The sequence below is a fragment of the Solanum stenotomum genome, chromosome 6, assembly GCF_019186545.1.
Source record: "Solanum stenotomum isolate F172 chromosome 6, ASM1918654v1, whole genome shotgun sequence".
In the NCBI taxonomy this organism is placed as follows: Eukaryota; Viridiplantae; Streptophyta; class Magnoliopsida; order Solanales; family Solanaceae; genus Solanum; species Solanum stenotomum.
Window position 1 is genome coordinate 2636964 of NC_064287.1, and position 18373 is coordinate 2655336.

Here is an 18373-nt window from a genome sequence, read left to right on the forward strand (position 1 = left end):
AAAAAAGATATATAGTTTGCACAAACACAAGAATTGATACTTTTGGTATGGCTCACAATTTTGGAACCATCTTTTCAGGACAATTCTTTTGAGTTCTCTTCATCTTCTCATCTAAGTGTTGCGATTTCAGGTTAGATTTTCTCTCAATTTTTGTCCTAATCTTCTCCCAGTTATCATTAGATTTTCCAATTTGATGGCTTATATTCACATTCACAATTGCTATCATAATTATTTTAATTTTTTTTTTTACAAATAGCTAAAATGTTTCAGCGAGGCTTTCTATTTTATTGTTTACAACTTCAATACTTTTATCTTTAATTATTTTTGGTATACTGTTGGCCTGAGATAACTTGTTTGGGACTAAGACGTAGTAATTGACGTGGATAATTGCAACACTGCTAAGAGAGAACATTATATATATATATATATATATGGCTTGGATGATGCTTGGAAATTTCTTTTACTTCTTGTGTTTGTTCTTTTTGGTTTTGCATCATGTCTCTGTTTTTGCTGCTAAAACTTTGAACAAAATACCAAATATTGTTTGGATGCATTGTATGAATTTATATTGCGTGGTAGGTTTATGTTTTGGCTATAAGCAAAGAAAATGAGATGTGTTTAACTATTAAAATCACATCTGATTTTCCTTTCGTATTGAAAATTTATCTTGGACAAGAGTTGGTAGAATATTCAATTGGATAATGTCTGTATGAATTAGAGAAGGATTGTGATTCAACTTTATCATGACAAATTAATTTATAGGAATAGATTCCATTCGCTTTTAAATTGCACCACTAATTGCTAATATAACTCTCCTTTCTTCGATGAATGGGAAGGCACAAATGACCTTCTGTACAAACTTAACCTTTAGTTATGTTCCTTCAAGTTATGTAAAATGTAATCTAATGTGAATTACATATGTATGATTTACTATAACCTCCTTCCAGTTCTTTCACAGTTGCTAGATCTCACTACTCCCTTGGAAGCAGAACCTACATTACAAGCTCTCCTTTATGGAATTAATCTGTAGGAGGAGGATTCCTGCATTGTAAATTTTGATCCTTAAGTTCAGTTCTTTCTTCCTTTTCCCATTTCCGCTGCCATTTCAACTTCCTCTTTTTTTTCTCCTGTTAAACAACTTTTTTTTTTACTTTTGTTCATTGCCCTTAAATGGAGTTTTTTCTAAATTCTTAACCCAGATTCAAGTTTCCTTTACCGTTCTTCCGAATCAGTCAGTGTCATCGATTCAGCTATAAACATAAATACCCAATCGATTATCTATAACCATATTTGAGATCTGAAACAAACCAATAGCTAAGAAATTACCATCAATGGAGACTCGAACGATTATGAACACCAACTTTAGCTGCCTGTTAAATTTTTATCATCAAGTCAGATTTAGCTGTCAATCACCAAAAAATCCCAAAATTGGAAATCAAAATTTGGAACCAAGCGTCAACAATGGTGAATTTCAAAGCTTTCCACCAAAATGTATTTCAATTCAGTATGAAAATTTCAAATTCCAACCTCAAAAGACCACACCAAATAAGATCTCCATATTCCAAATTCATTTTCAGAGGTTCCAACATTTTGGAGTCTTGAAATTCCTACCGATACGAAGTTTTTCTGGTTAGTTGCTGTTGAGTTACTTTCTAAGGTACACTTATTTAGCTATGCATAAGTTTGAGAGTGTTTATATTAGATACATTTAGTGTTCCCTTAAGAACCTAATAATAATATAAGTGTACTAATATTACTGTAATTAATTTTCCTACATTGAACATCGATAATTCATGTTATAAGATATTGGTACAATATCTTATAATTAAGCAATACCTTACAATATCCTTATAATTAAAAGCAATTTTGGAGTTAAAACTATAAGATACATATTAACATAACTTCATCCAACTTTAACCATTACAAGCAAAATTATTACTCGAATTCTTTTGTATGAGAGAAGAAAATTATAATTTCATTTAATCCTCTTCATAAATGAGATAACTAAGCTTGAATTTGGTGTTCTTTATAATTACAACAACAACAGAAAAACCCAGTGAATAGTATTGAATCCCGATTTAGAAGATTAGAGTGTACGTAGACCTTATTCCCACCTCAAATTCTTTATAATTCACAAGACTTATTAGTACAATTTATAGGAGCTATGGTGCATCAATGAAGTACAAAGGATAAGCTAGCTTTCGACAAATTATCACAAATAATGTCATAATTTTCAACTATTTGGCCTGATTTACTGTATGATAGGAATGTTTGTGCCTTCTCATCGAGCTTTTGGCATGTAGTTGCTGCAAGTTTCTCCTTTCCATTCTCTTTCTTTCTTTCATATTTTGGCATTCAGGTATTGTATCTTTGTAGTTGCTCTCTATCAAATTGTGACCCCTCTTAAGCTCTCTAAATGTCCACAATGTTCTATTTCTACTAACCATATTGCCTCATTCAAAAACGTTTCTTTTGAAGGTTAATATGACTCGATATGGTTTCCATTTCTCCCTTCTCTTCTCGATCATGCATTTACATCCTCGGTTTAAAAACTTTAATGTTAAATAATTATGCATAAAAAGTTATTTTGAATTCCATATGATTCTTTCTTATTTCGACTTGTTATACGAGTAGACATATAGTACAGTGTGACCTAGCCACCTGAAATTATGAGGAGGTGTGAATTGTAAAAAGATGTGTTTACATATTTTATATTCAGACAATTGCAACAAAATTGTGCTAGGAAAAGATGATGTTAACAAAATTCATATAGGAGGCATAGTGTACCAACGTTATGAGCACTTGTCTAATATTTCGTTTAATTATATTGTGCACAAAAAGAGAATGAACCAACGTTTTTAAAAATATATAATAAGTTGTGATATGACTATTGTTGATGGTCTTTGGCAGTATGAATTGTTTCCCTTCTCACATTAGAGATGATCCAATACTTTCCGAAGATTCCACATCAAAGATGAGGATTATATGGATAGCTTAACATCAATTCCACTAGGAGGACTATGTTCCTGTTATTTTTGCACAAGACGTAATTTCCAGTGATATGCTAAGGAAAAAGGAATGGTAAGATTGACACTAAGTAGTAAGTAATAATTAGTAAATTATTGTGCCAAGCTTTATTTTGATGGCTGATCTGGAAACCGTTGTGCATTCTCATGTTCAACTATGCATTTTAATTATTTTTATTAATCAAATTGTTATTTTCTGCTATTTCTTCCTGTTTTGTTTTCTATGTGGGTACATTAATTTGTTATTTTGATGTTTGTTCTGTTTCTATGTGGGTTTAGTCTTTTTTAATTGTGAGTAATATAGCATATGATCTTTTCAACAAATTTCAAACTTATATTTTCAAAGTTTGTCCACTCAAGCATTTGTCTACGATCAAATTGTGTTTTTGTTATCCTTCCGGATAGTGTAAGTGGTTAAAAATTTAAGATCGGGTGAACCGTGAATTGCAGGAAGGAAAGTGCCATTGAGCTTGCATGTGGAGTAAAATGTTCATCATGCCATATGGCATGAGGTAATGGAACAAAAAACATTGTGCACTATACCAAGGTAAATCATCCTTTCTTGAGTTATCTCAATCTTAGTCTAAACATTTTTTCATTTTTTTGGTTTATTAATGTAGGTTGTAATGATGATGAGGAGTGCGAATCGGAAAATCCAAAGATATATAAAAAGGTCCTTCTAATATATCTTAAATCAAGTGAAGTGTACTTTCAACTCCTATAGCATAATATCATTGGTATCAGTCCATGCCCAATGGTATTTGAAGCCTTATCAGGCTAACTGTCTTTCATTCGTGCATATCTGATATTTAGGCACGTAGAAACACTGACTGTTTGTGGTTTTAGGTGAGAACTTCACTTTTCTTTTAATTTGATGATTAATTGTTATAGTTTTTTGTAATGCGCAAGTAACATATTAAATATATTTACCAAGTGTAAGAATAAATGTTGCTTTAATACATGAAAGCTAAATTCGTCGGGTCCGTGCTTAGCACAGGTATATTCTATCTAGTATAAAAAAGGTTTGATTTATTGGTGGTCTTGTGCATTTACTGTGATAAAAAAAACAATTATTCACATATTATTCATAGACTATTACTTGATCTTCGTTATCACCATCTATTTAAACTTCAGTACAAATCAATATTTTAGTTTCATCTATGTTTATCTACTGTCTTGATCTACGAAAGACTCAAAACAACTCAATCAATATTATTCAAAGACTAGGGTGAAAGGTCATCTCAGCAAACTTGTATATATATAAAAATGGGAAAAGGGTAAAAAATATCCCTCAATTTTGTTTTATTGGTTGACTATGTTCTGACCTTTAAAATGAAATTATTTTTACCCTGTCGTGTCACTAATTTCACCATTTATGCCTCTCAATTGGATGGAAAACCCCAAATCAATCAAAATTATTCAACTTTAACCCGACCCGACCCACCTAATATTATAACCCATTTTTGTTCATCTTCTCCCTCTTTTCTTCTCAAAAAACTCGTTCTTCTCTTTTTCTATCCACTTTATTAGCCTTAATCATCTCTTTTTTATCATCATTATTCTTTACAATGAAGTATTTTCTTTCAGTTTTACCCAGTCTCATCCCAAACTCTCCAGCTCTAATTACAATTCCATCTCAAGATTAGTCAGTGAGTAATTCAAAAGCACACAATTTTTTTTGCTACAAGAATATAGCCACCACCTGCGCCGCTGTAATCTTAGCCGGAATTTTTCTCTTCCACCAACAGTACAGTTTTCCACAAGTAGAGAAGATGACGGAGATGAAATGGTAGAAATTGGAGGGTCTTCAACCAAACACCCTTCCTCTTTCAGCAACCAAACAACAACCACCCCCACTGACTACCAAGCCACCACAATCCTCTCATCTCCTCATCTCCATCTCCGACGAGCCACTACCAATCAACAACCAGTAAACAAACCCACTCTTTCGACTTCCTCCAGACCCACATCCCGAACAATGTCTATCCACCTCCGCGAAATCCCAACTCCGATAGACCGGAGGAAATCAACAACGACGAATTAGAGCTCCAAGATCCAGTAATATCAACAATTTTTTAGATCTGACTGGAAAATAATGCTCCGATTACCTATATTTAATCATTGTTGTGTTCTTGTGTTTTTGGATTCATAGTCATTATTACATTATTTTCGATATTGTTGGGCTGTGTCGGATGATTTTGTTGTTTTTGAAAATGAACACAAGTTTAAAGATGAAGATGAACGAAAATGAGTTGTATTTTCGGGTCGGGTTGTGAATAATTTAAATAAAATTGGATAATTTTAATTGATTTGGGGTTTTCCATCCAATTGAGGGGCACAAATGGTAAAATTAGTGACGGTAGGGGTAAATATAACTTCATTTTAACGGTAAGAGCATAGTCAATCAATAAACAAAGCTGAGGGGTAATTTTAACCCTTTTCCCTATAAAAATTTCATGTCCATGATAACACAAAAATTGTATAAGTTGTATTATAAAATCAAGTATGTTGGGCCATGACCAATCTAGTACATATATTACTCTTATTTAGAAGTGGGAGTTGGGTTGGGACTAACAAAACATCATATAGTGGTACAAATAGGAGTCTAAAGTGTACCATGAAACCCTTTTTGGGTTGGGACTAACAAAGCATCATTTAGTGGTACAAATAGGAGTCTAAAGTGTACCATGAAACCCTTTAAATTTTATCTCAGTCTGGCCCAATTTCATTGGCTATAGCTACTTTATATCCACTTGGAAAGAAGTTAAAGCAACTCTCCTTTTTCATCAAAACATATTCTCCATTTCTCTAGGACCAACACTGCATCACCCTATTGTACAAAATGCAAGGTCAATTGTACTAAAAAGAGGGGTATTTAGGTACTTTAAATGCAATTGGAGAGGTTTCAAATTAGTCAAGTAAATGGCAAACACGTGTTATATTTGTGTCCACATTTTTCTTTCTTTACCTTCTGCTTCATCTTTCTCATTCTTCCTCTCTGCCTTTCCCAATCCTCACATCTCTCTAAAACAAAATTTATGCAGAAAATTTCAAATCAATAAACCCAACAACTATTAGATGCTTCAAAGGTTTAAGGTGATCTAAAGTTCTCAATTTAGAGTTATAGCTCTCAATCTCTCCCAACTCACTCTCTTTCAAGATCTAAACGGGTCAGTTTTTNACTTAATTATAAACTAATCGATTTTCAATAAGCTAATTAATTCAAAATTAAAGCTATAATTCAAACTAAAACTAAATTAATAAAATATTTATTTTAACGAAGCAAAAATCTTTTGTTATGATTTTCAAACATTTATAAAATACACTAATTACTTATATAACTATATGAAATATATTTATTATTCAAATACTATAAAAATCGATTGAAATTATTTACACTAACCTTGAAACTATTTGAATTTGACATAGCTAATTTATTTAAATCGTTTGAATATTAAGAAACTCAGAAATCAATTATTATCGGGGAGGGTGAAAATTGGGTGTCAACAATGGTGCCCATAACTTTTTTCGTTTTGATATAGTAATTCCCGTTGCCCCTCCCCCCACACATCCCTTTTTTAATTTTTTCTCGACTGATTTGCTTCAGTTTAGTTCTATTACTCTTTCTGCTAGATATATGCATGCATGCCATTTACAAGTTCGAACCTTTACAACAGATCTTGTTGATTGGGTATTTCGGATTTCTTGACATCGCAGGCCAAATTCGCCCATGAATTCTGGCAGAGGAAACTGGAAGAGAACATGTTTGCAAGTTCTTAAATTAGTTGTTGAATTGGACGCTTAGTTAGTCAAAGTCGACAGTTGAAAGAGGTCAGTCCACCTGGTTTTTCTCAAAATAATTTGTCATTAATACAGTTTCATTGAAGCTAAATTTATCAAAATACATGTTCCCTCTATTAAATTTTTGCAAAATCTTTTGTTGCTTGCAATGAAAAATGTTGAATTGATGACCAAACGATCAAATCCTATTAAAGAGAGAGGCTTTAATTTGTAATTTTCTGATAAACCTGATTAGTTTACATTACAGATGTTGCACCAGTTCCCCATATGTTTACACATTCAGGTATTTCTTATCTGGCTTAAAATATCACATTAGTTGTATTTTCTGTTTTGAGAGATTCAATACTTATCTTTTGTGTGAACTTTGTGGGTTATTCTCAAATGAGTTTCATTTGACTTGTATTGCGCTCGAAGTCTATTTGAACGCTATTTGACTGTCAAGAGAAGTGGGTAAATTGATTCAACTGATGCTGACATTTGGTATTAAATATATATTTGTAATTTCTAGGCATTTTGTATTACAATTTCGATTAGCAGTATGATATTGAAGAGGAAATGAACGATGTGAAGAGGTGTGTTGGATTGATGTATGGTGAAAAATGGTAAGCTACTGACCAGGATGATTTTACAGGCATAATATAAAAAATGGAAGAAGTCAAAGTTGATGGTGTGTGAAATGTGAAGGACCAGTTTCTAAACATCATGCAACAAAACTAGCATAAGATAAGTTGTTTGGATAAGAATTGTATATTCTAGGATGCTCGCCTAATGTGTCAAATAAATGGTACAGAAGAAACTTTAAACTTGAGGTAATGTTCTATATTTAATGGCTACTTATGTTCAACTCTCCTTTATCCGGTAGATAGATGAGATCAATAAACATATTTCTAGATTTTTCTGACTTATGCATAGCAACAGATTTTTGACATGTCTGAAACTACCTTATTCTACTTTTTCAGTAATTTACTTTTACTAATTGACGACTTCTTATGCTAATATTTTTCCACGCTCATCCAACATGCTTAGTACTATATAGTTAATGATGAGAACTTGGTCAATGTTGAATAATCTTATAGATTTACATGTAAAATAATCTGTCACTTTCTTTACGTTATCTTAGATAAATTTTGCTATAACTAACATGATTTCAAAGATTATTTGTAATTTGTATACTACTTCTTTATGGGTTTGGCATTTGTTGAAGAACTTTTCTTTCGCAGTGTGATATGTTAGTATATAAATGACCTTTTTATAGGATTATTAAATTGAGAAGGTAGTTCCATTTTTATGTTTAGGCGAACTCGAATCATGTAGTCTATTCCCTGCCTTAAAGGCTGTTTACAGTGAATAGAGTACTGACAATTGAATGTATTGATAACGAATCAATTATGACCGAAAAATGGAAGGTTAGAACCTATGAGGAAGAGTGAATTTTCAAGTTGGATTAATATGTTTGATATTCAAATATATTACGTTATTTGAGATGATATTCTATCTGTGCATTTCAAGTTCATTTTTTTCGACTTAATTTTGAAAATTCTTCATTATTTGATGTAAATATGAGATTCATATCAAAGGTATTCTCTTCTACTGTATGAAAGAAATTCATGAGAATATTTTCAGTACTTTTCGTAATATGAGATTCATATTAAAGATGATTTTGTGATCTTACAAATTCTTCTCCAAGACCCGTTGAGTCATCTGCTTCTTCAGTTTAGTAGAAATTCTTTCACGGTATTGCATGAAACATTTGCCTGGTCTCTTATTGTTATCTGTACTAGCTTGAAAGGTATGGTTGTTCTCTTTTCCCTGTCATCCTTATCGAGAATTTCCCCCTTTTTCCACTCTGCCCGAAGATTACCATAGAGGCTTGACAACCATCCCTGCTTGCACTTTTATAAAAAGATCGATAGTGGTTGTCAAGCTTGACTAATAGACATGGTTCCCCTAAAAGGAGAATGTTTGCCCTGTGTTCCTTGGTAGCACAAACAAGCTCATGTGTTCTAAATCCTGTAACTCAAGGTTGAAACTTGTTGTTCTTGAATCTCACAAATTTGTTAGGCATTTCATATTAGTCATATGACTTGAAGCTAACATGATTACTGGTTACTCTAGGATAATGATAACCCTTCGTTGTCAAATGCTTTTATGATGTCCTTAGAACTTTTCAAATTCTGATTTGTATAGTTATTCTACCATCTATTGTTGTGAGAAATGGGACTTGAGGCTCACTGCATTAAACATGGCAAGTGGCCAACATGTTTTAACAAGGTGTTGGCAACATATCGGGGATGTCACTAACATTGAAGAGTTCTCTTACTACTTTGGAGCTATTAATGCAAGGTAAACAAATGGATAGGAAAAGTGCCTGAAGGCTGAAATGAGACATGTTACATGTAATTTATTTTTTCCGACGTAAGGATAATCATGTAATTTCCCTTTTCCAATTTTTGTTTTTGTTTTTGCTTGCTGCATGTTTCCAAGGATTCATGCGGTGGATCTAAAATCTTCCACTTCTTTTGTTCTCCAAATCCTACTTGTATATTCCATGGAAAACAGCAGTCTCATTTCATCCCAATTTCAGAGAGGTTTGCTCCTTCCAACAACAAGAAGGAAAAGGTACATCACCTTATTTCCCCTGTTTTCTCTTCATGGATATTGTGGATTTTCTTTTCAATCTCAATTGTTGCTTCTTAGATTTTTCAATCTCTTCATTGATATTGTGGGAAGTTTCTTCTTAGATTTGCAAAACTTTCTTACAGGGGGTGCGTTTTTGGCTTGATTCATTGGGTTTATGTGTTCTTTAATGTTCTCTTTGCTAATCTAAATTAGCACCTTCTACATAAAGTCAATTTTTATTTAGTTTGTTTATTAATTTATGTGTCAACATTGCTTGCTGGAACGTGCGCTACTATTTGTTGGGAATTTCGATGAACAATAGGAAAACAAAAGGTCCTGCTTTCTTTCGTAGCCAACTTTGCTTGCTTTCATGATCTTTTCCTCTAATATTGAAACAGCTGGGAAAGCATTTGGTTGCCATGTACTTACTTTACTGCCTTCAATTGTTCTCATCTATTGGTCTTATTTCTCCTCTTTAATTTGCTATATATTTAAAATATACTTCAAAAGGTGTTATAAACTACAATAATTAACAATTTCAAATAGAACGTAAGTATGTATGTGAGTACATCTTATTTGTTTCTTCTCGTATTGTTACTTGGTATTTACTTTCCTTCTCTACCTGTTGGTTAAATTTCACTTTCTCTTATTTATGTGCTCTGTGGATGTAAACATCCCATTTCATATACATAATAAATCTTTACAGCAATAACATCAATTTTCCAAAACAGATAGATAAGTATTGGAAAAGAAAATGATCAATATACTATAGCTAAGGACAAAGAGATTTTGCAATTCTTTATTTTTGTCTTTTAAATGAATTGATCTTTAATGTAAGTCAATAGCATAAAAACTTATACCTACATAACATAAGTTAGTTTGTTGGATCTGGATCAATTTGTTGTCATTTAAGTGCAATGACTGAAGCTGGATCAATTGGCCCAAAGAACTTCGAACTCAGCCAGACAGATCATTGTTCCCAAACTCTAAAGCTTTCAAGTAAGAACACTCCTCTACCCTTGTAGAGATACTTCCTGTTAGCTTATTGTTTGATAGATTAATGACTTGAACAAGAGTTACTTTTAGTAGTTCTATTCAGAAACAAAGACTTCTAATTTTTGTTTTTAACTAGAGTAGTAGTGTAAGTTTGGTTGCACTTTCATTACTATAACATCTTACTTTTTGTGGTCTACTATGAGAGCATGTATCGCAAGGTGAGAGAAATTTCGACTCTCATTTACTTTTAGTATTTTCTAATTCAAGAACAAGACTTCCAACATTTAGTTTTAACTAGAGTAATAGTTTTATTAGCTTTAACTAGAGGCATTGCTTCATGCATGTGTAAAGCACAATGCAGTTTCAAGATTCCATACTCTAAATCAAGAAATAGGAAGCTGGTAAAGATTACCTTAAATGTTCATTCCACATCTATGAATGCTCTACGATATGCTATCCTAATTTTTATGTTCTATCAATTGGTTTAAATTGTATATATGTGTCATGATATCTGATAAAGAGAGAACACTAACAGAGACTGAGCACTTAGCATCTCATCGTACAAAGTAAAATTAATTGCATGCAGGGAGTCTACTTGGAATATTTTTTAACTGGTAAGAAGAAGGCACCTTTCTTAATTCTCATATTTACTTGTGTGACATTGCTACTCCCACAAAATACTTGAAATCTGTAGTCAAATAATGGTAATTTTGACGAGAGGGAGTTGCTCGGATGGTAAGCACCCCTCACTTCCAACGAGTCACCAAGGGAGCAAAAGGGGTGGGAGCTCCTAGGGAGGGTTAAAAAAAATAAAATAAAATAAATAAATAATGGTAATTTTAACCATTTTTTATGGTAGTTTTAGTAGTATGCAAATTAACTGAGTCAACTAAATCAGGAGCTTCTGCCTACAATACTCTTTTCTGATATAGGTACAAATATGTGTTTTGCACTAATGGTAAGATGAAGATTGAAACATGATTAGTCGACTACATTGTTTGCGATAGTACAAGTACTGGTATTGCGCACATTGGTTTAATTTGTCATCATTTATTTTTTACTTTTCAGGTATAAGAATGACCAAGATGCCCTAGAAAAATATTGGTGAAGCAATATGTTCTGTTATTAGTGGACTGAAGTCTTTGGCCTTAATGAAATGGTGAAGCATTGTTCACCAGTGTAGTATGCACTGCAGACAATGTGGAGTTGACTTTTTGACAAGTACATGTATTAGGTCTTAACCATAAAACAGCCTCTCCTTTTAGTTTATGCCCATATGTGTATTTCTATTCACTTCATTTCTTCTTTTTGTCTCTTCTGTTTGGTGTTCAACAGAGCTGAAAATAAACCTATAAACATTACTATCTAGACTGAAGTGTCTAAAGGAATCAAGGCAGATCCAAGTAAAAGACAACGGAATACAAATGCCAACTTAGTTTGAAAATTCAAACACGAAGTCAAGCTCTACCTTATGAGTAAAATGGTTATGGCATGAGGCTTGAAAAATTCCATGTCATTGTTTCAAAACTAAGAATAAGATGATACGTTGAAATTTATGACATCACATTAGTACCCAAGACAACAACATGTCAAAGAAATAAGCAAAATCTACAGATTTATTTTGGGAAAATTAGCAATTAAGTCATAATATCTAACATAATTAGTTAGCATAACAACACTTTAAAATATTTATTTAAAATGGTATATTTTTATAAAATAATATGTATTCAGATTTTAGTATTTAAATTAATTTTATTTATGGAAAGAGTCCTATATTAGACCAAATTATAAACCAATAATCGTTTAAAGTGAAAAAAATAAATTAAACCAATACCATTAACCTTTTTTCACCACCATTCACGTTTCTTCCCCAACTTTCACGTTTCTTTCACACCTTTCACGTTTCAAGTTTATCTTTCTTCAAGGTGCTAAATTGTTGTTCATCAAGAAATTTTCTTTATTGTTAAACGAAATCTCTTTATTAATTCAAGCAGATTTCTCGGTTGGCAAGGTAATTTCCATTATCAATTTTGATTTTTTTTTTGATTTGATGTTTAAATCACTGATTCTATACATTACGGATTTTCAGTCGAATTTTCCAATTTTTATGTGATTTTGTTTAAATATTCATCATATATTTATTATGTTCAAATTTTTTTTTTGTGATTTTCTTTTAATTTTTCATATTTTGTAGATTCTAGAAATTCATATATATGTTTATTTTGTTTGATATTTAATACATTTTAAAATTTGTTAATATCGAAATTTGCTTTTAGGGTTTTAGATTTTGGGGAAAGTATCTGATTGTCTACAATGACTGATTCAATCAGAATTACTAGAGGTATACCAAATAATATTCAAAATTTTGGGGAATTTCCCTCATTTGATTTGTGCATTATCCAAGGGTTGCATTGTATTTCAATCTCAATTAGTATACCAACATGTTTGTATTTCCTTCTTAATATGTATTCATCCTAACTGTATACTAACAATTTTGTATTTTATTGGGTATTCATTCTGTATTTCAATCTCAATTTATATGAGAACAAGTTTGTATTTCTCTTTTGTTTTGTATTCAACCTAATTGTATACCAACAAGTTTTGTATTTTATGTGTCTACTTTACCTTTCAAAGTCACTTTGTATTTCATATGAAGAGAGTATTTAATTTCTTTTGTATTCACAACTTTATATTCAATCTCACTTTATATTTATAACTTTGTATTTTCATCTCATTTTTGTATTCATATATTGTTGTATTCAACATATAATTCATGATCCATTAGTTTGTATTTTACCTTTCAAAGTCACTCTGTATTTCAAATGAAGAGAGTATTTTTTTTGTATTCACAACTTTATATTCAATCTCACTTTGTATTTATAACTTTGTATTTTCATCTCACTTTTGTATTCATATATTGTTGTATTCAACATATAGTTCATGATCGATTAGTTACATTAACTTAATGGGATACAAATTATTATATGCATTCAAACAGAAAAAACTACTAAACTAAAAAAAAAACAATTTCATTCGTTATACATCATAATTTGGATACAAAACATCCGAAAAAAGCTATAAATCCCAATGCATACAAAGATTTCACTGATTCAATGAAGAAGAAAAATAACACTCTTGTACTCGACATATACGAATATCTCATCCAAACAAATAAAAAAATCGAACAAAATACCTGATTGTTTTTCGATTGTTCACTGGATGCGACAAATTTATAGTTGTCAATTTTGAAAATTTCTGTTTCAAAAATATGTCATATTCAACTTGAAGAAGTTTTGAAAGTTATCAGATGAATGATTTGAAAGACAAACTAAATTATTTTAATTTTTTTTTTATGTTCTTAAGAAGGAAGCAAAAAAACGCTCGATGGAAAGATGGCTATTTATGATCTTTTCAAAACGTAATTGATTTGTATTTAAAATCTTTTTTGAATTTTTTTGTTCCATGATTTTCTCTGTTATGTTATTAATTATTTGTATTCTTTCAAATTAATCAAAATAAAATAAATACATAACTAATCCCTTAACAAACTAAAATAATGACATTTTTAATAAATAATGAAACTGTTGCTAAGGAGTCCTACTAAAAGCTAAAATATTGTTGTTTTAAAAATTTTCCCATTTATTTTTAATAATCATGTTGGGCCCGTGCAAGCACGGGCCATTACCATCTAGCCTATATAGAAGTGGGAGTTAATGGGACTAACACAACATCAAATAGATGTACCAAAAGTAATACAAGTTGTACTGTATTGGGGCCCACTTCATTAAACAAGTACTACTCCCCACTCATATCACAAAGACACATGTACTATGTAGGGAGTTGGGAAGGACCAACAAGGACACATCTGTAATTTTCTTAAGCTTACCCCACTCATATAACAAAGACACATGTACTATGTTTAACACATAGATGCTTTTTATATTATTTATGGATTGATCCATTTTTTCCTTACAGTCTCATAATTCCAAAAGCGTTAAATTTCTCTTAATTTTCGAGTAAATATCTCAAAAGGTCATTCAACTTTGAGAAATTATATTGTAAAACTATTCAACTTTGTTTTATATCAATAAAATCACTCAACTTTGAATATTTCTTTTATAAAATAACTCGATCCCAAAAATTTAGCAGATGTTTGAAGTTTGGCATATAAGATGACTATTCCATTATTTATCATATGTAAAGGACGTTGGATACTACATCTTGGAAGCATTTGACAAGGAAGGGTTATCATCATCCTAGAGAGAAATTAGTAACCATGTTAGCTTGAAGTCATGTGTATAAAAAATAACTACTGAGAAATATAAAAATGATTCAGAAACATTGAATTACATCAACTGACTACTATGCTTTGCTTATTAAATTTATGAGATTTAAGTTATATCTTGTACGCTAAGTGTCAACATTAAGTTGCATGAGTTAGCACAGGAGATATTTTGCCGTAAAAACCGTATAAGTAGATCATACAATGCCGCCTTCAGTTACAAAGCTTAGATAAGATTGAAAGGGAAGGCAAAAACAGATCAAGTAAATCATATTTTCATTCATAGCATTTGAGCTCTGTATTCATACTTTTTTAGATAAATATTAACATGTAGACATAATAAATAATATTAATTAAACTATACTAACAAAACCTAATAAAGATATTGTCCTTTCTGTTGTAGCATTTTGAAGCTCATTGATAAAGTCATTATTTATTGATTTTTTAAATATCTAAGTCAAAATACTATGAAATTTATTCAATTTGAATATTGCTTTCAACTGGACTAGAACAATATTGAGCATAATATATTACATATTTGAATCAAAATCTAGGTGCCCAAAAAATGAAGTTCAATTTTAATTTGTAGTTATCAAATTTTGAGTAGTTTCCTTCTTTTATATACTCGAGTGAATGGAGTGACTTTCTTCTTTTATATATTCAAGAATTTCATTGGGTGTATCCACTACAACAAAAATAACTTTTAGCGGCAATAAATATTGACATTAATAAAGAGTGCTAAAGTGTTTATCGGCATTAGTTAAGTGTTATTAGAACCAATGTCGTTAAAGGCTTTAGGAACATATACAAAGACTGCTAATTGCCGCTAAAACTACATATTTAACGGTAATTAAAAATTAATTTTTGCTAATGATTATTTTTGATGTAGTGATCTCAAATATGGTCATTTGATTACTGTCCATTTAAAAGATGCGTTTGATTAGAATACGAAAAAAATTTATGAACAAAATTTGGAAAGGTAAGTAACACAATTATGTTCTACAAAAAAAATTATGTTCACTTTATAGCCTATGCTTCTTGTTCTGATTGAATCTTGTAAAATTAGTTACTTAATATTGTTCTATGATTGAATTGATTTATAAATTTCTATGAGCTCACTCCTATCTACAAAAATCAAAGAAACTCTTCCAACATAACTTTCAATAGGTTAGCTCATTCTTGACACTTTCTATTACAAAACAAATTTCTTTCCTTTGATAGTACCTTTAATCACAAGGTTTACAACACTTTTGTAAATGTCAGAAGTCCTTATACTCCACCTTTGTTGACAAGTAGCTCTAGGTCTAAAATTGGACAGACAACTCCCGTTCTAATAAGACATGAAGCAATGTGGACACCAAGAAAATCAAAGAGCAATACAAAAGTTTGAATACATGTAAAATCAAAGTTGCATCACTCCTTACAATTACTAGATGAAAAAAATACTTAGGCTACAAATGATATGTATATGCTATATGTATTTAATTTTACGGTGGTTTGATTTTATTATAATGGAGTCCGATATCTCTGAATTTGATAAAATTATGAATAAAAATCATAGATTTCTCAATAGTGCAATAACTAAAGCAATATACTGAAAGGGTCGTGATATTTAGAGTTAATATCTCAAAAGGTCACCCAACTTTGAGAATTTATCTAGCAAAGTCATGAACTTTGTTTTGTATCAATAAAATCACTAAACTTAGACACTTCTATCAATAAAATCACTCAATTAAAATTATTATTAAATAAAATATTGGCATAGCAAAATAAATTACTTGTATATTTTTATATCAGGTAAACACGGACCCACAAATAAATAAAATTAAAGAAAACTTATTAAAAAATTTCAAACAGACTTAAGCATGGAAACAAATATTTTATGATACTGTTGTATAGTTTATGTCTTGATTTAATAAATAAATGAAAAAAATTCTTAGTGAAACATATTTTGGTAAAACTGTAATATCATAATATTTAGTTTGCCTCCTTCATCAAAAAAATGAGTACAAGTACTTCAGCAAAACAACAAATTAAATCCAAAAGAGGAAGAAAAACAATAAATAAAATGTCAAATTAAAAAAGGTAAGTATTATTACTAATTAAGTTCTTCAGCGTGTAATTTATTTAGATGTGTCTTGCTATAATAGGTAAAGATCTTACTTTTCCTTCGTAATTCCACTGTTTGCTAACGTTAGATTTGTTTAAGCTTGAATAAATTAATTTCCAAAATTGTTGATAAATAAGTTTTGAAATTTAAAATTGTGTTTGGACATACATTTTAGATTTTTTTTTAAAAAAAAGTTTTGTGAGAGGAAGTGAAAAGTTCTTAATGAGATTTCTTTAATTTTAGTTATTTGTGGGATTCATATTTATATGATATAAAAATAAAAATTATTTTTCTATGCCAATACTTTTTTTAGTGATAAATTTGATTGAGTGATTTTATTGATAGAAATGTCTAGGTTTAGTGATTTTAATGATACAAAACAAAGTTTAATGACTTTACTAGATAAATTATGAAAGTTGAGTGACCTTTTGAGATATTAACTCGAAACTATATTTACAGATTCTGTCAATCTTTTAAAAATTATTTCTCATGTATTGCAATTATTATGAGATAAGACGTGTTGTGAGAGTTCTTCAACAATGTAAATTTTTATATGCTTTACATGATATATCTATTTTAGTAGCCTTTATGTATTAACTTTTTTTCTTGTCAATTATTACTACCACCTTCATTTTATCCCTTTATGACAAAAGGTTATACATTAAATAAAATTTAAGATTTCAGAATACATAAATTGTTGGGCTTTGTGCCCCGTGCGTGAAGCCCAACAATAATTTTCATAGATCTTTAAAATATTTTGAATTATTAATTATTATGAATTATAATGTTTTGATTTTTACGTAGTTTACAAATATATAAATTTCATTTTTAAAAAATTGAAGATATCATACACAAATTTATGGTCAAACTTAAACTATTTGATTCTTGAGAAATAAAAAGTGTCACATAAAATGGGACAGACGAAGGATAACCCTCAATTAAATTTATTTCACTTTTTAGTTTCCATTTTTAACATAATTTTTGAAGTTGAATTTCTAGGAATTCTATAGTAGACCCATTTAAATTTGACTTTTTTGTTTTAAATTAGAGAACTTGGCCGCACTTCGTGCGATCATTAAAATTAAATATTTTTGATTAATTTTATATTTACTCTGTTGTTTAATCGTAATATTATTATTTGTTTTAATAATATGAAGATTGTGAAAAAAAATAAAGCTTCACAAATTTTACATCTATTAAATGAGGAAGAATATATTTTTTATCAAATAAGTTAAAATATATTTGCTAATAACAAATTCTTCCATTGCATGAAGTTGATCCTTTAATATATAATATATATTCCGGTGTACCATTCTCCTTAAATGTCTAAGAAATATCTCATAATGTCAAATAACACTGTAATACTCCCTCTGTCCCTAATTACTTGTCCACTTTTAAATTGACACATTTATTAAGAAATCAATTAATGACATAGTGAGTTTATCATTTTACCCCTATTAATTATGAAGTAGATGAAAAGTTCTGCAATTTTCAAAGTAATTAGTCATTTAATTGAGGGTATAATAGGTAAAAAAAAAT

General features: G+C 30.3%; 1 protein-coding gene across 13 annotated transcripts; it reads left to right on the top strand.

The window, feature by feature from the left end:
* Nucleotides 1-5843: 5843 nt before the first annotated feature.
* On the top strand, nt 5844-11740 carry LOC125869349 (uncharacterized). Of its 13 annotated transcripts, none has more exons than XR_007446806.1 (7): nt 5844-6196; nt 6744-7636; nt 8943-9242; nt 9387-9446; nt 10325-10445; nt 10978-11056; nt 11511-11740. XR_007446806.1 is itself a non-coding variant. In XM_049549927.1 (7 exons), the coding sequence occupies exons 2-6, from the start codon at nt 7596-7598 to the stop codon at nt 11010-11012; spliced, it is 453 nt and encodes a 150-aa protein (XP_049405884.1). In that variant the 5' UTR covers nt 5844-6196; nt 6704-7595; the 3' UTR covers nt 11013-11056; nt 11511-11740. The 13 variants fall into 13 exon arrangements, 4 of the variants coding, with proteins under 4 accessions (XP_049405884.1, XP_049405883.1, XP_049405885.1 ...); XR_007446807.1 differs by having other exon boundaries at nt 10360-10445; XM_049549927.1 differs by having other exon boundaries at nt 6704-7636; nt 9015-9170; nt 9312-9446; nt 10360-10445.
* Nucleotides 11741-18373: the final 6633 nt, after the last annotated feature.